The sequence below is a fragment of the Ambystoma mexicanum genome, chromosome 5q (genome assembly GCF_040938575.1).
Source record: "Ambystoma mexicanum isolate Mex_15411 chromosome 5q, UKY_AmexF1_1, whole genome shotgun sequence".
NCBI lineage: Eukaryota > Metazoa > Chordata > Amphibia > Caudata > Ambystomatidae > Ambystoma > Ambystoma mexicanum.
This window is the reverse complement of record NC_090933.1, coordinates 688,176,876-688,189,585: the sequence shown is the minus strand read 5'-3', so window position 1 is coordinate 688,189,585 and position 12,710 is coordinate 688,176,876. Positions and strand designations below refer to the sequence as shown.

Below are 12,710 nucleotides of genomic sequence, written 5' to 3'. Positions count from 1 at the left end.
GACCAGACAGTAAGCCACAGCGGGCCAGCTTGTAGCCCAGGACGCTTGTCACAACTCTTTCTTGCATGTCACAAGTTCTGTTCCTTCCCGTTCTCCCCAAACCTCCCCTCATTCCCCTGAGACTGCCCAGTTGACATCACCAAGGCGAGATCGGACCACCAGCGGAGACTGGACGCTTCTCGGTCCTAATCTAAAACAATCGCCATAACATTGAGCCCCCTTTGCCGCCCCCCTTCAATTAACATCACACATTTACCCAAATCCTCAACATTTCACAACATCCACTCTTGGTAGCGTGAGGGGCACTACATGCCCTTACAGCAGTGCACCAGTGCCCCAGAGCCTTTCAACCCTCAGCCCCCAGGGAGGCATTCATCCTTCTGTACTTTCTAGAGCCGTCTTGCACCCTGAATACGCCACTGCCTGTCGTCGTCCCTACTTCCGTCTGGGTTCTGCTCTTCCTCGCGGTTACCCAAAAACTCATCCATGTAGCTTTTGATGTCCCTTTCCATTCTCAGCCTTTGTTTCCGTCCCTCCAACTCGAATGATAAGGAGAAGGGATAGCCCCATCTATAACGGACTCCTCGGTCTTTCAGCCACTTTGTGAGGGGCATGCACATCCGTCTCAGGGCAAGAGTTAACGGTGACAAATCTTGAAAAATCGTTATTCCTGCTGCGTCAAGGGAGACCGGACTGCCACGTTTGGCTTTCTCTAAGATTCTGGCTCTGTTTCCATAGTTATGGAATCAGACTAAGACAGTCTTTGGACCTTCAGCAGTCCCTCCTGCCCTATGTATCCTGTCAATCCTCGGTTCCTCAATAGAATCATCCTCAAATAAGTTTCATAATTTCATGGAGGGTCTTTTTCAGGTCCTGTTCGGACTCCCCTTCTCTTTCAGGGATACCAAAGAGTTGTAGGTTGTTCCGCCATTCGCGGTTTTCCAGATCGTCCATCTTCAGGCGGAGCTCCTCTTCTCTGGACTCTATTTCGGCAATTCTCTGGTCCATTTGCGTTTCTAGGGTGCTCAGTGAGGATTGGTTGTTTTCAACGCCTTCGAGCCTCTCCTCCATCTTGTCTATCCTTTGAGTGATTCTGTCGACCTTCCCTCCAATGCACGCCCTTATGTTCTTAATTTCTTCAAGTAAGGCTGCCATGTGCCCTTTGGACGCAGCGGCATCAGTCGCTGAGGTCACCATGGTGGGTTTCTGTGGGGTCCCGGTTCAGTGGGAAGTGGGGTGTACCTATATGCTGCCAATTTCTGCCTGTTTTCCATACACTCCAGTAGCAGGACTAGCACCTAGGTTCGTACTTTTTCCTCTCCACCAGTCCACACTCGGCCCCTGCTTCTGCTCGATGTCTGCCCTTTTTTTTACATGGAGACTGTTGGGGGAGGCGCTCCTTTCTGCTTGATCAGGGTCTAAAGTTGTCGTCTTCTGGCTCTTTTCGCTCTAATTCCAGAGGAGGGCACACGCCCCAAGGTTGGGGGCCCAACCCTTACCCGGATCGGATCAGGTGCACTGTGCTCTTTGGGAGGTCAGTCACGCACATCATTGGACCTAGTGACCAGGGTCCATGCTTTATGCCGGGGGTCATTTAGTTTCAAATCTGTATCCTTGTCCAAAAAGTTGGGCAGTCGTGTAGTCCAGAGCCGTAGTTACAGCCACTCAATGCTCAGGTTGGCACACGCCCCAAGACTGGGGGCCCAACCCTTCGGTGCAGCTGTTCAGTGTACGGCGGGTGGGATCTGAAAAAGCCTGTACCCTCATACAAGTCAGGCCCTTCCCCCCCCATCCCTGGGAGTGTGTGTGATCATTGGCGGGTTGCGTCGTACAGCTTTGGATCTTCGAGGTCAGGGCTGCTCGTATGGGCAGGGGACAGTGCCCCACACTATGCATTGCTCTGTACGACAGGTCCAGTCAGCATGCGGGGTGAACTCTCCCTTGCCTTTAGTTAGAAGCAGTACGGTGCCTCTAGGGCGCAGGTACTCTCTTGAATTGCTTGGGTACCGTGACCGCCAGTGTGGACAGCTCTCAACCCTTCACCCCTATTAGGCATCTTTCCGTACCGTGTTCAAGCCTTTGAGGCGGATTGGTTGCGGACTATAGTCAGGGTCGCCGTTTCTCCTTTGTAGAAGGGGCACTCCCTCTGGGGACAGACTCTGCAGGCATTTCACTTTGGGCTTTTCTACTCAACCTTGGAAGGGTCCAACCTCCTGCACCCTGGTCAGGCCCGCCACTGTCACTTTGGGCTGGAGGTGACTGCCAGAGGTATCATGGGGGCGTCCCACGTGTGGCCACAGTTACGTAGTGTTGTCTCTCAAGGCCCCCACCGTTTATCTGTGGCAGCAACCACGGGATGCGAACACTGAAGGAGGTGGGGCTTCTCACCCCTCTGGGCCTCACTGAGCGTGCAGATCTAAATGCTAAGGTGCCCACCCTCGGGGCAGGAGCACCACAGCCCTGATGTAGGTGTGGGGGTGACTGCTGGGCCTCTATTGTTTGAGCTTGTAGTGAATTACCTATTGTGGGTCACAAAGTTCGTTCATAATAGGAGCTGTTCGCTCCTTCTCACCTCCAAGTGCACCGTGGCGTTGGGCTGCTCTGCGGGGTCCACAGGTGGCAAGCTACTCCTCTGTCGCTGCAGGGACGAACTCCTCCTAAGGCAAGCGTACTCCGGCAGAGCGTGTTGGGAGTCCCAGTACGTGACGGAACTGGCTCCTCTGCAGGGCTGCACAGCTGGTCTCCAGGGAGGCCGCACACAGCCTGATAGTGGGCACCCGTGAGGGGTGAGTCTCCCCCCCCCCCCCAGCACTGCTTGAGATTAGCCACCCCCTGAGTGGTACGACAGGATTCGTCCACTGGGGTTCCAACCCCCATGGGTCACATATGCCTTCTCCGGCCTTGGGTCCTCCGGTCAAAGACCTTCGGCTGGTTTGACAGACCACCCAATCCTCACTCGATTGTAGGTGCCAGGCGGTGGGGGGGCAGGGGGCTCCAGTGCTTGTGTTTCCTCCAAGTCTGGTTCGTAGGGACGATGCGTCGCCTCTTTGGGCGCTGGTCACCGCTCTGTCTCTCCACGTCACGCGGCCTCACCAGAGACAGAAATCGCTTTCACTTTCGGCTGCAGCTCCAGAAGCCGTATCTTCCTCACCCTTGAAGGGATTTTCTCGCTCTTTTTCGGCGCATGTGCAGGGGGCGTTTACACACCTGCTGGGTCAGTCTATTCAATGGTGGGGGGAGGTCCAACAGTGGGGGTTCAGACCTTCTTTCAGGACTTTTGGTCTGGGAGCTCATGTGAAGGCGAACTGCATCCACGTGCCCCCTGGTGGCCAGCCGTTTTTGTATTTTTAAGACAAGATTATAGTGAACTCCAACCCTGCCACAATGGGACAAACTGGTGGAAATGGCCATTTCTTGTAAGCTTTTGATAAAATAAGGAGAACAGATGTAAATTGGAACAGTTGTGTTAAAATATTATTTTTGAATTCAACCATCCAGGCTTTCTCGTAACCTTCTTTAAATGTAGCCAGGATGATCTTGGCACATTCCAATGTTTGATTCTGTTCCAATGGTAAGCAATGAGTCATACCCTGTAATTAAGCCATCACTTGTTCTGCATAAAAGGTAGTGTCCTTTTATAGCTACCAAATCCACTTTATCTGCTGGTTTGGCTCCTTTTGAACAATCTCTTCAAAGCCCAAACATTGCTGTTTCATCCGTTTCAATTTTTCTGATTGTTCCAGGGAAGGACATTTAACCAGGTATTTCTGCGCTATTCTCTAAGAGTTGCATTTAGGTTTATTGATACAGGGACAGAAATTTAATGTGTACTTTGTGATCACAGCTTTAACTTCTTTGATGGAAAAAATACTTTCAGACACACAGTGTTTACCCCAGAAATGTGTTCAGGGCAACTCTTTTCAAAGTTATAAGTCTTGTTGGTGCAAATGTCAATGTCAGATTAAAAAATGAAATTGCTGTTTGTGTCAGTGGTTTATCAGATGTGTTCATCACAATCCCTGCTTCTTTTGAGTTTGTGGCCTGGTGACTCACTTTCTTACTTTTTCTCCTATTGGTCAGCGTGTTTTTTCTGCACAACCTATCTTTAAAAAAATGAATCTTGGGGCTCACTGCATCTAATTTATTTGCACTTAAGCTTCCTCGTACTTAATCATGGGTGTGGGAGTACAAATTCCTAAGATCCTTTTCTTCTTATTCTTGATGAAGAGATTCTGGTTTGTCTCTGATTTCTCTGTGGGGGTGACTTTGAGGATATTGTTGCATCTAGTTGTAGAAAAATATTTGTAAGTAGTCCATAATGTCTCTCTTTAGGGTCACAGCTCTCTTGGTGTGTATTTCTTCACAATGCCACTCTATCATGTTATTTAAACAATCCCCTCTATCTTGAAACTTCTCTGCCTCAAATTGACTTTTTCAGATTAGTTATTGGCTCCTCTGTTTCTTTTCCCAATGTCACAATCTTTTTAGAAAGTTCTTCTGTGATCAAAAGAATGAGGACATTTTCTTGCTATGATATGCAAACAATGTTTGCTTTTTAAACAATGGCCCAATGTTAGTACATGCACTTTTTGATTCATTTCACGGTGGATCAAATGTCCCGATGTCTCACACTTTCTTCTGTTTTGATCTTTAATGATTGCTGTTTCTCTGTCTCCGAAACTAAATGCTACTTTCTTGTGGGCTACATCCTTGGAAAAAGCTAGTGTTTCAGATTCTAGTTCCATTTTTACTTTCCTCTGTATCAAGTATTCAATTATAATCCTAGATCTAAACCCAATTGTGAAGAATTATTTTTCATAGTCCTGCCTATGAAGTTTGAAGTGCATGCTACAGTATGGCTTAAGGTTAATTTGCAACCCTTCACTTTGATTGGTACTTTTGCCCTGTATTTCAGTAGGTGCCTTGGAAGAGTTGTCATTTATCCACATTTTTTCTCTTCCCTTGCACTTGCTTTCCTTCCCTTCCACTCTCTTCTCTTGCCCTCGTATCCTCCATGTAATCATAGATGGCTTATCGGTACATCCTTCTGATCTCTATGGTTTGAAATAGCCTATAGTACTCAGAATTGTTTCCATTTAGAAAATCATCATGATTGCCTTTGATTGGTAACAGTATTATTTGTATCAACAGTATATTTAATTTAAAACACATTGTGGCATTAATAGATTATTAAGAAAGAGTAAAAAAAGCATGATCCTATCCACACAAATGCCATTTTGCTCGGTTGTTAGGGAGCTACACACTGCTTCTTTGTGTTGCATGTGCACATAGGTGTCTATGCTGGGCAGGGTAGACCAAAGGGACATTTACAGGCAGCCGTCTACAACCCTAAACCCAGTTTACAGCCTAGCCCAGACTTTAAAAAAAATGCCTGATCCTAGCCTCGCAAATGCAGTTTTGCTCAATTATCAGGGAGCTCCAAGCTTCCTCTCTGTGTTGCACATCCTCTTTTTACATTTCTCAGCTAGTCTAGCATGAGACCGAGGGAGGCCAGTGTATCATTGCTCTTGTGATCACAGAGGGCACACACAGCAGATGCCCAGTTTAGGTGCGAGTGTGGGGCACTCCTGCACCTTTCTCTGGCATTTCCCTAAGACCTCTTACCAACTTGTGTGAGAGTTGTAAATGTAAGAACAAAATGCAGTCAACACCTTGTGTACTTGAGAGAGACAGCCTGACAGCCTCTCTCCTCCTTCCTCTCTTCTGTGGTTTAAATGGCTATTAAATGGGTAACGCGGCACCTTCCCTGGCTCCAGGAAGACCCCCTGTGGAGAACAGCGCGCACCTTGTGCATATGCTAATCCTTGACACAGCCCCTCCCTCCTTTGGGAAGGACAGCCTTTATCATATGGATGAAGAAAGTATGGCTCTTTTTTGCCCTGGTCCCATCATTTAGTTGTGGCACAAGTAAGGACCCCGCGCCCCCCCACCCACCCGAGATCCTTAACTAGAAAGAGGCCAGAGAGACTGCAGTCTCGAGATTTCAATCTAATAGGAAAGTTCATCATATACCCAGACTGATAACCCCTGTCTGTCACTGACTACATGCTGAAGCCGTCTCCGACCTGTGAGAAACCAGATGGTGTTTTACGCACTAGTCCCTGGGGATCTCTGTCAGGTGGCCAGGGCACGGCCATCGCCTTTGGATCCAGACCCTGGCGGTGGACCAGTGCGGGAGGATCACCTGGGTGAGGGGTCTTCGGGGAGTGGGAGTGGGATACCTCATGGTGAGACGCGGTATCCCCTTCCCTGTAACACCTTTATCCCATCCTACCCGGTAGGAAATAGAGGAACTCTACCCTCTCAAAACCTCCCCCCGCCCCACCCACACACTTTTCCTACATGAACACTTTCACATGGACAACCCGCACTACTATGGTCAGGCAATTAATGGTAACCACTCGCACCTGACTTCCATTTACCTTCTGCACACGGATAAAAGGCGCAGCACGAGAGCACACTTGAGCGAGGCAAACCACACGGAGGAACAGTGTTTTCAAGATGGCAGCTGATCGAGGGGAGAAAGACTGCAAACCAAGAAGGGTGCACCAGGAGGGAGATACCCTTGATCTTTCCAGTGGAAAACTGTTACTTTCCAAAGCCCTTTGGCGTGAAAGGCGTAAGGCCAGGAAACAAGATTAAAGAATCCTGCATTGTGTGTCAGAGATACACAGGGCCCTCCTGCATGGCTGATCGAGTCTGGGAGGAGCAGCAGCCACCTTGGCTCTAAAATTAAAGCGGCGCCAGAAAGATTAGCAAAGCTAATGAATTGGGGAAACCGATACAAGACTGGCCTGTGTTGAAGTCAAGGTTGCAAGCGGCAACATTGTATAAAGAGCACAAGAAGGATGATTTGTACTAAGAGAAGAAAGATACAACACCTGTGACAGTGGTTCGGCACCGTGAGTGTGCTCAATCGAAGGTCTCTGTAAGGTATCGAACTGAAAGTGATAAAAGAAAAAGTAAAAGATGAGAAATGAAGTGTATCGAAGTGGTCCTGCAACGGTTTAAGCAAAATCCATCGCACAATCGAAAGTCTTCGATTTTTACTTGGTCCGAGCCCGAACGAGGGAGACCAGTTGAGAACATTGTGTTAAGGGGTACAAACCGGAATGAGGGAGATCCGTGGTCTGAGACCAGTTGTGCTAAAGGGGGTCCGAACCTGAAGGAAAGAGACCCATGGCGAATAGTGAACCTGAGAGCTTGTGAATGTGAAAAAAACCTCGGAATAAAAGGAACTTTAGTGCTTGTTTTTTACGTCGGGCCCTCTGCTGTAAAGAGACTTTGGCACTGAAGGCCCTGATAGCTATGCTTTGAACTGTATCCTCATGGTAGAGAAGCCAGAGTGTGTGCGAACCTCGAACGTGCTGCCTTGTCCCGTACTGAAAACGTGGAGAAGGGAAGCCAACTGCACAACTATCCGGACATATTCTTTCTTGAAAACTTTTCTTTTGCATACATTGTTATGCCACACCATTTGTATTTAGAAGAAAGGATTGGCAATAGATTTATTAGTATAGGCCCTTTTATTTTGACTGAGAATCCACTAGGACTGTGTTATTTATTATTTGATGGTTGTAGCTTGCTCCCATCCTTAGATTTAGGATTAGATGGGCGTCCAACAAACCCATTGTAGTTAAATAAACACCCTGAACGGTAATCACTTGTCTGTCTTCACTGTTTGATACCATGCCTTCCTTAAACCTCCCAGGCCCCTTTCTTAGGCCAAGGTACTGCTAGTTATTGAGGAATCCACACCTAGCTGCCATCTATTCTGGTCTGCATTTCTCTGTGAAGAATCCCCTGCAGGGTTGCAGCAATCACTATGATACCAAATGGGTGGTGCCATGTCAGAACCTAGTGCATTTGTGTCTATTGGTGAGCGTGAAAGTTTGAATTAATTTTGGAATGTGTGAGAAGAGTCTGGGGCTTGAGGGAGATAGCAGTGTCGGCCTCTGGGGGTAAAGGAGCGTGGGTGGTGAAATGAGCAGGTATTGTATCCCCTGCTCTAATGCCTGACAAACGCCTTCTTGCCCTCCTCAAGACTGGCCTTGCCCTGATGGCCAATATTCACAGCAGACCACTGAGCCATGGTATCAGCCAGCCAATCAGCATGCTAAGCAAGGCATAATGGGTAACTGTGGCCTCAAACTTTAAGTATCCCTTTCTCTGAACCAAAGGTTCTTGCCTTCCACAAGGCTTTGATGTAGATTCTGAAAATTGACTGGAGTTTAGACTGCCCCTTCCGCCTCATCTGCCTACTCACAGATGCGTTTTGTTGCACATGGATACAGTGTATCCATGTGAGAGGGACCGCGAGCGAGACGTAAGGTTATGAAATGAGACCTGTATGCAAGAGGCCAGTGGTGGGAGTGCAGGGTTGCAGGTGGTTTTACCTTGTAAGACCTACTCCCCCGTTACCTTGACTAACCGGCTCCCCGCTAAAGATCGCCTACCACCTTGCACTACACACACAAACCCCAAACAGATGGCCACTGCAGGCCTGGTTATTAGCACATAAACACTAACCGAGCCACAACAAGACTCTTCTCTTCAGCCATGTCGCACTCTCCCACATCAGCGGCTGACCAGACCCAAAGCGCTGTAATCTATTGGATCTTCGGCTCTTCCCTATGGTAAACATACTCCCAAGTTCCTGCGCCAAACACATAGAAATCAGAATGGTACTTAGGGACCGGGTACTTCCGACCTGCAACCATCAACACTGCAGGTTTCGTATTTGCCTTTCCCACTGTCCCACTAATGAACTCCACCCCCTTCATTCTTATTGAGCCAAGCGCAGAAAGTACATCAATAGTGGCAGGCGGATGCTATACAAAATCGCTTACATTACATTGAATTACAAATCTAGAGAACTGACACTTTTGGGGTGTCCTGTAAAGATTTATTTATGACCAAGTTCTTATTCTGACAATTTATTAAATTAGGTGTGATAAAATATTGAGTAACCAGTTAAAATCCTCATTCAAATAGTTGCAATTCTGGCTCCAAGCATAAAATTCAACTCCTGGTAAAAGTGTTGCTGTTGAATGGCTGATTAAAATAATATCAAACTGGAAGCCACACTGTTGAATTACATTATGACTTGTTTGTTACTGAAGTGGCAAATGCACACCACTATGGCTGATCATTCAATGCCATACTGTAATGCTCTTGACAGCACATTATATGCTTGCAAATGTTATCTTTTAGATTAATGTTTTTACAAACAATGATTGCCTGTTTGGACTGTACATTTTTGGTGTTACAGTCCAATTGGGAACCCTTGCTTGCATTTGGTCATTTTGATTGTATCTTTGAGTTTCAGGTTAAGAACAAAATGACTAAAGAGCAATACATAAAAATGAACAGGGGCATAAATGACAGCAAAGATCTTCCTGAAGAGTACCTTTCTGCCATCTACAACGAGATTGCGGGAAAGAAAATCTCTATGAAAGAAACAAAAGAGCTAACAATTCCTACAAAATCAAGCAAGCCAAGTAAGTGGCATCCAAGTGCATTTGTTTAGTGGGCAACTTTGTGCCTGGGTTGTGTTCCGGTGTTATGTATACAGTTTGTTTTGGCAATATTTATTTTTATTGAGATACCAGTGAACATGCCAAGTATGAGGCCAACAATAAATCCACCATCATTTATCAGGATCTCATTTTACATTGCGTGAATCTTAAACCTCTTACCCCCTGAACAAAACTGACAACAACAACATCATCCTCTAAATAAACATCTTAAACATTACAAAATTACAAGTCGGTTCATCAGATCGCTTGAGCAAGATTCATAATTCCCCGCCCGACCCCACCCCCAGCCCTCTCCACTTCTGTTGCCCTCTCTTCACTAAAGTGATCAGCACTGTAAAAGTGTCTCATACTTTGTGGGCGGAAGAACTTGTGCTCTCTGTCCTGCACAAAGTCAAAAAAAGGGGCCCAAGTGCGAGTAAACCGTGTCATTTTCCCTATTACCTGTGCTGTTAGCCTCTCCATTGCAATGATTTCCCAGACTTTGATCCACCAGTACAAAGTCATTGGCCCCTTCTGAGTTTTCCAAAATTGTGCCCGGTTAAGTTTTGCTGCCAATAAAAGTTGGGTTATTAGATCAGCCATAGCACCTGAGAATGGATATACCCAGTCTTCTGGTACCTCCCCCAGGAGCATGACTCGGGGGCACTGCGGGAGAGCTGCACCAGTAATGTTCTTAATTCTTGACTTAATTTCTTGCCAGTACGTGTTTATTACCGGGCATTGCCACCACATGTGAAAAAAGCTCCCAAGTTGACCACATCCGTGCCAACAGCGGTCAGAGTAGTCTGGTGATATTGCATGTAGGCACTGAGGTGTCATGTAACACCTAAAACAGATTTTAACTGCGCATTCTTTATATCCCGTGCACCTAGAACTCTTGTTTGTTCGGGCCCATATGCGCTGCCATGAGTCCAATGGGATCTCCGCCCCCCACATCCTGTAAGAGGATTCAATTCAACACTACAGCTAAGTCAACGCCTAGTCTATAATACTGAATGAAAACCCTTATTGATATATCTTTATGTCCAGTTCATGCCTTCTGGATGACTACCCCTATATAACACCCCTCTCTTGGAATCCTCCTGACCCCACTGAGCCAAGAAGTAGTTCTGTTTTGCAAGTTTAAAGGTTTATTTAATAATTTAAACAATATATATATATATATCACGCTTTATAATAAATTAATAATTGAATATCACACTTAATCCGATATGATAAAGATTTAACAACGGAGAATCTGGCACTAGCACACTTCTTTATAATCACTAAAGAGTTGACATGAAATGGATAAGATAGCAACAATACTTTTATGGTTTCAAATGGATGCAATGTGGAATGAAATGCAGTACAGAAATTAACTTGATAGGATTTCAGCAAAAGACAATGTAATCACTTTCTTGGACAATTCACCCCCCCCCCCTTTTATGCAATGCAAGGAAATGGAAGGAAGGCACACAGTTCTCAGAAATGCAATCCAATGTGATTCAGTTCACCCCAGCAAGCTTAGACTACAGAAGTTGGAAACACAGGCAAAATGCTTTGATATGTGCTGGCAATGGAGTGAAAATATGTTAAAATGCTTTTAATTCCCTCTAGAGGTTCAGGGTGAGTGGTATCTAGTTAATATTAGTCCAGGCTCACACTAGCAATGATTCAGGGATAATTAGCAGGTTAAACAAATTTCTGGCAAATGGAAGGCAAGCAGCAGCAGATTTTTACACGTGAAGAAATTTGCAAATCGCGGCAAAATTTGCGAATGCGCCGAGCGCGATTACAGAGGAACTACAAGGACTATCACTATCGTTTTGGGGTCCTAGGTAAGCCTAGGATCTCAGCTTCCAGATGAAAGTTACTGCAAGTCTCTAGGACAAACGGTCGCGGAGATATGAGCGATATGGTAAAGGTCGTTTTTCAGATTTGAAATTTTAAAGTTCAAAAAGACAAGTGCAGCTTGCAACTAGAAAATGACAAGTGACAGCTTTACAAATGACAGGTGACAGTTAGGAGACAGTTCTACTTAGATTAAAATCGATTGAATTATATTATTTTAACTAAGAGATTGGTTCTGCACAGTTTTCTAGGTACTCACACTATATTCTTGAGTTAAACGGGCCTCGCCACGGATCTGGTCAGGTTTTAGACTGGACTCTGGTCTCTGCACTTCACAGGGATCTGGGTCAGCTCTCTCTGGTTCTGCTAACAGTGGTCTGGATCAGCTCTGCTCTGCTGGTCTGGTCTAGATTTCTGGTTCTGGATATTTGATAGATTTGAAGTCTCTGTCTGCTTTCTGAAGGTTGATGGAGGTAAAGTATGGATTTTCCCGGCAGAGCTTCCAGCTGCAAATGGATTTGAAGGTCCCTATCTGTCCTGTCTGTCTGCTTTTATGTGTTTTCAAAATGTGGGTGTGTTCTAGCATCACTGACCCTACCTCTCTCTCAGCTTCTAATTGGTCAAACTTCCATTTCTCACTTGATTGGGGAAGCTAAGTTGTGTCAGAGTGATGTCATTTTTACAGCCTGCAGAAAGTCCACTCCTCCTGTCAACTCTCACACAAATCTAGATTTGAACCAAATACATATTTGCAGAGGTACATATTGTTTTAAAATCACACGCACCCATCATGCATTACAGGAGGTATACCCTGTTCAAACTCTGCTCTTCCTGAGAGCTTGCATTCAGAAATGGCAATATTTTGCACTTTTTAACTGGTTTGCAATACCGGACATTAACCCAAATTTACACACATGTGCGCAAGGAGTATGGAGATTAGTTGATGAAGTGTCAGATTTTTCACATGCACACATTTTGAGTAATATCCTCTTTTCCGCTAAAACCCCCCTGAACATGCCACCGGTTCCTAGCACGTCTTAAAACGTGGACAGAAAAATCACAAGAATTATGGTGTCATTTAAATAATTTTCACAAGTCCGTACTATGAGTTATTCATCTTTTTAGAGTTATGTTCTGGCCCCAAAGGGGTGTGGTTTTCCTCCAGCACAAGGTTGAATTTCTGGTTTTTCCAGTTCTGCCAAGCCAGCTTGCTCTCACAGGCAGTGCTCCTCCCCTTTGCTTCAGGAGGAAGCTACTTTTACGACATCTGCAATAAACCATCTGCCTGGGTCAGGACAGGGCTTTGTTCAGAGCTCCTGT

The 12,710-nt window shown here is 45.9% G+C and overlaps 1 protein-coding gene across 1 annotated transcript in view; it reads left to right on the top strand.

Moving 5' to 3' along the window:
- The window catches only part of ARFGEF1 (ARF guanine nucleotide exchange factor 1), a 1,973,034-nt gene that overhangs the window by 1,076,987 nt on the left and 883,337 nt on the right, over positions 1-12,710 (top strand). Inside the window, exon 18 of the mRNA XM_069621149.1 lies at positions 9,350-9,521. Coding sequence (XP_069477250.1) covers positions 9,350-9,521 — 172 coding nt within the window. The remainder of the gene's footprint in view (positions 1-9,349; positions 9,522-12,710) is intronic.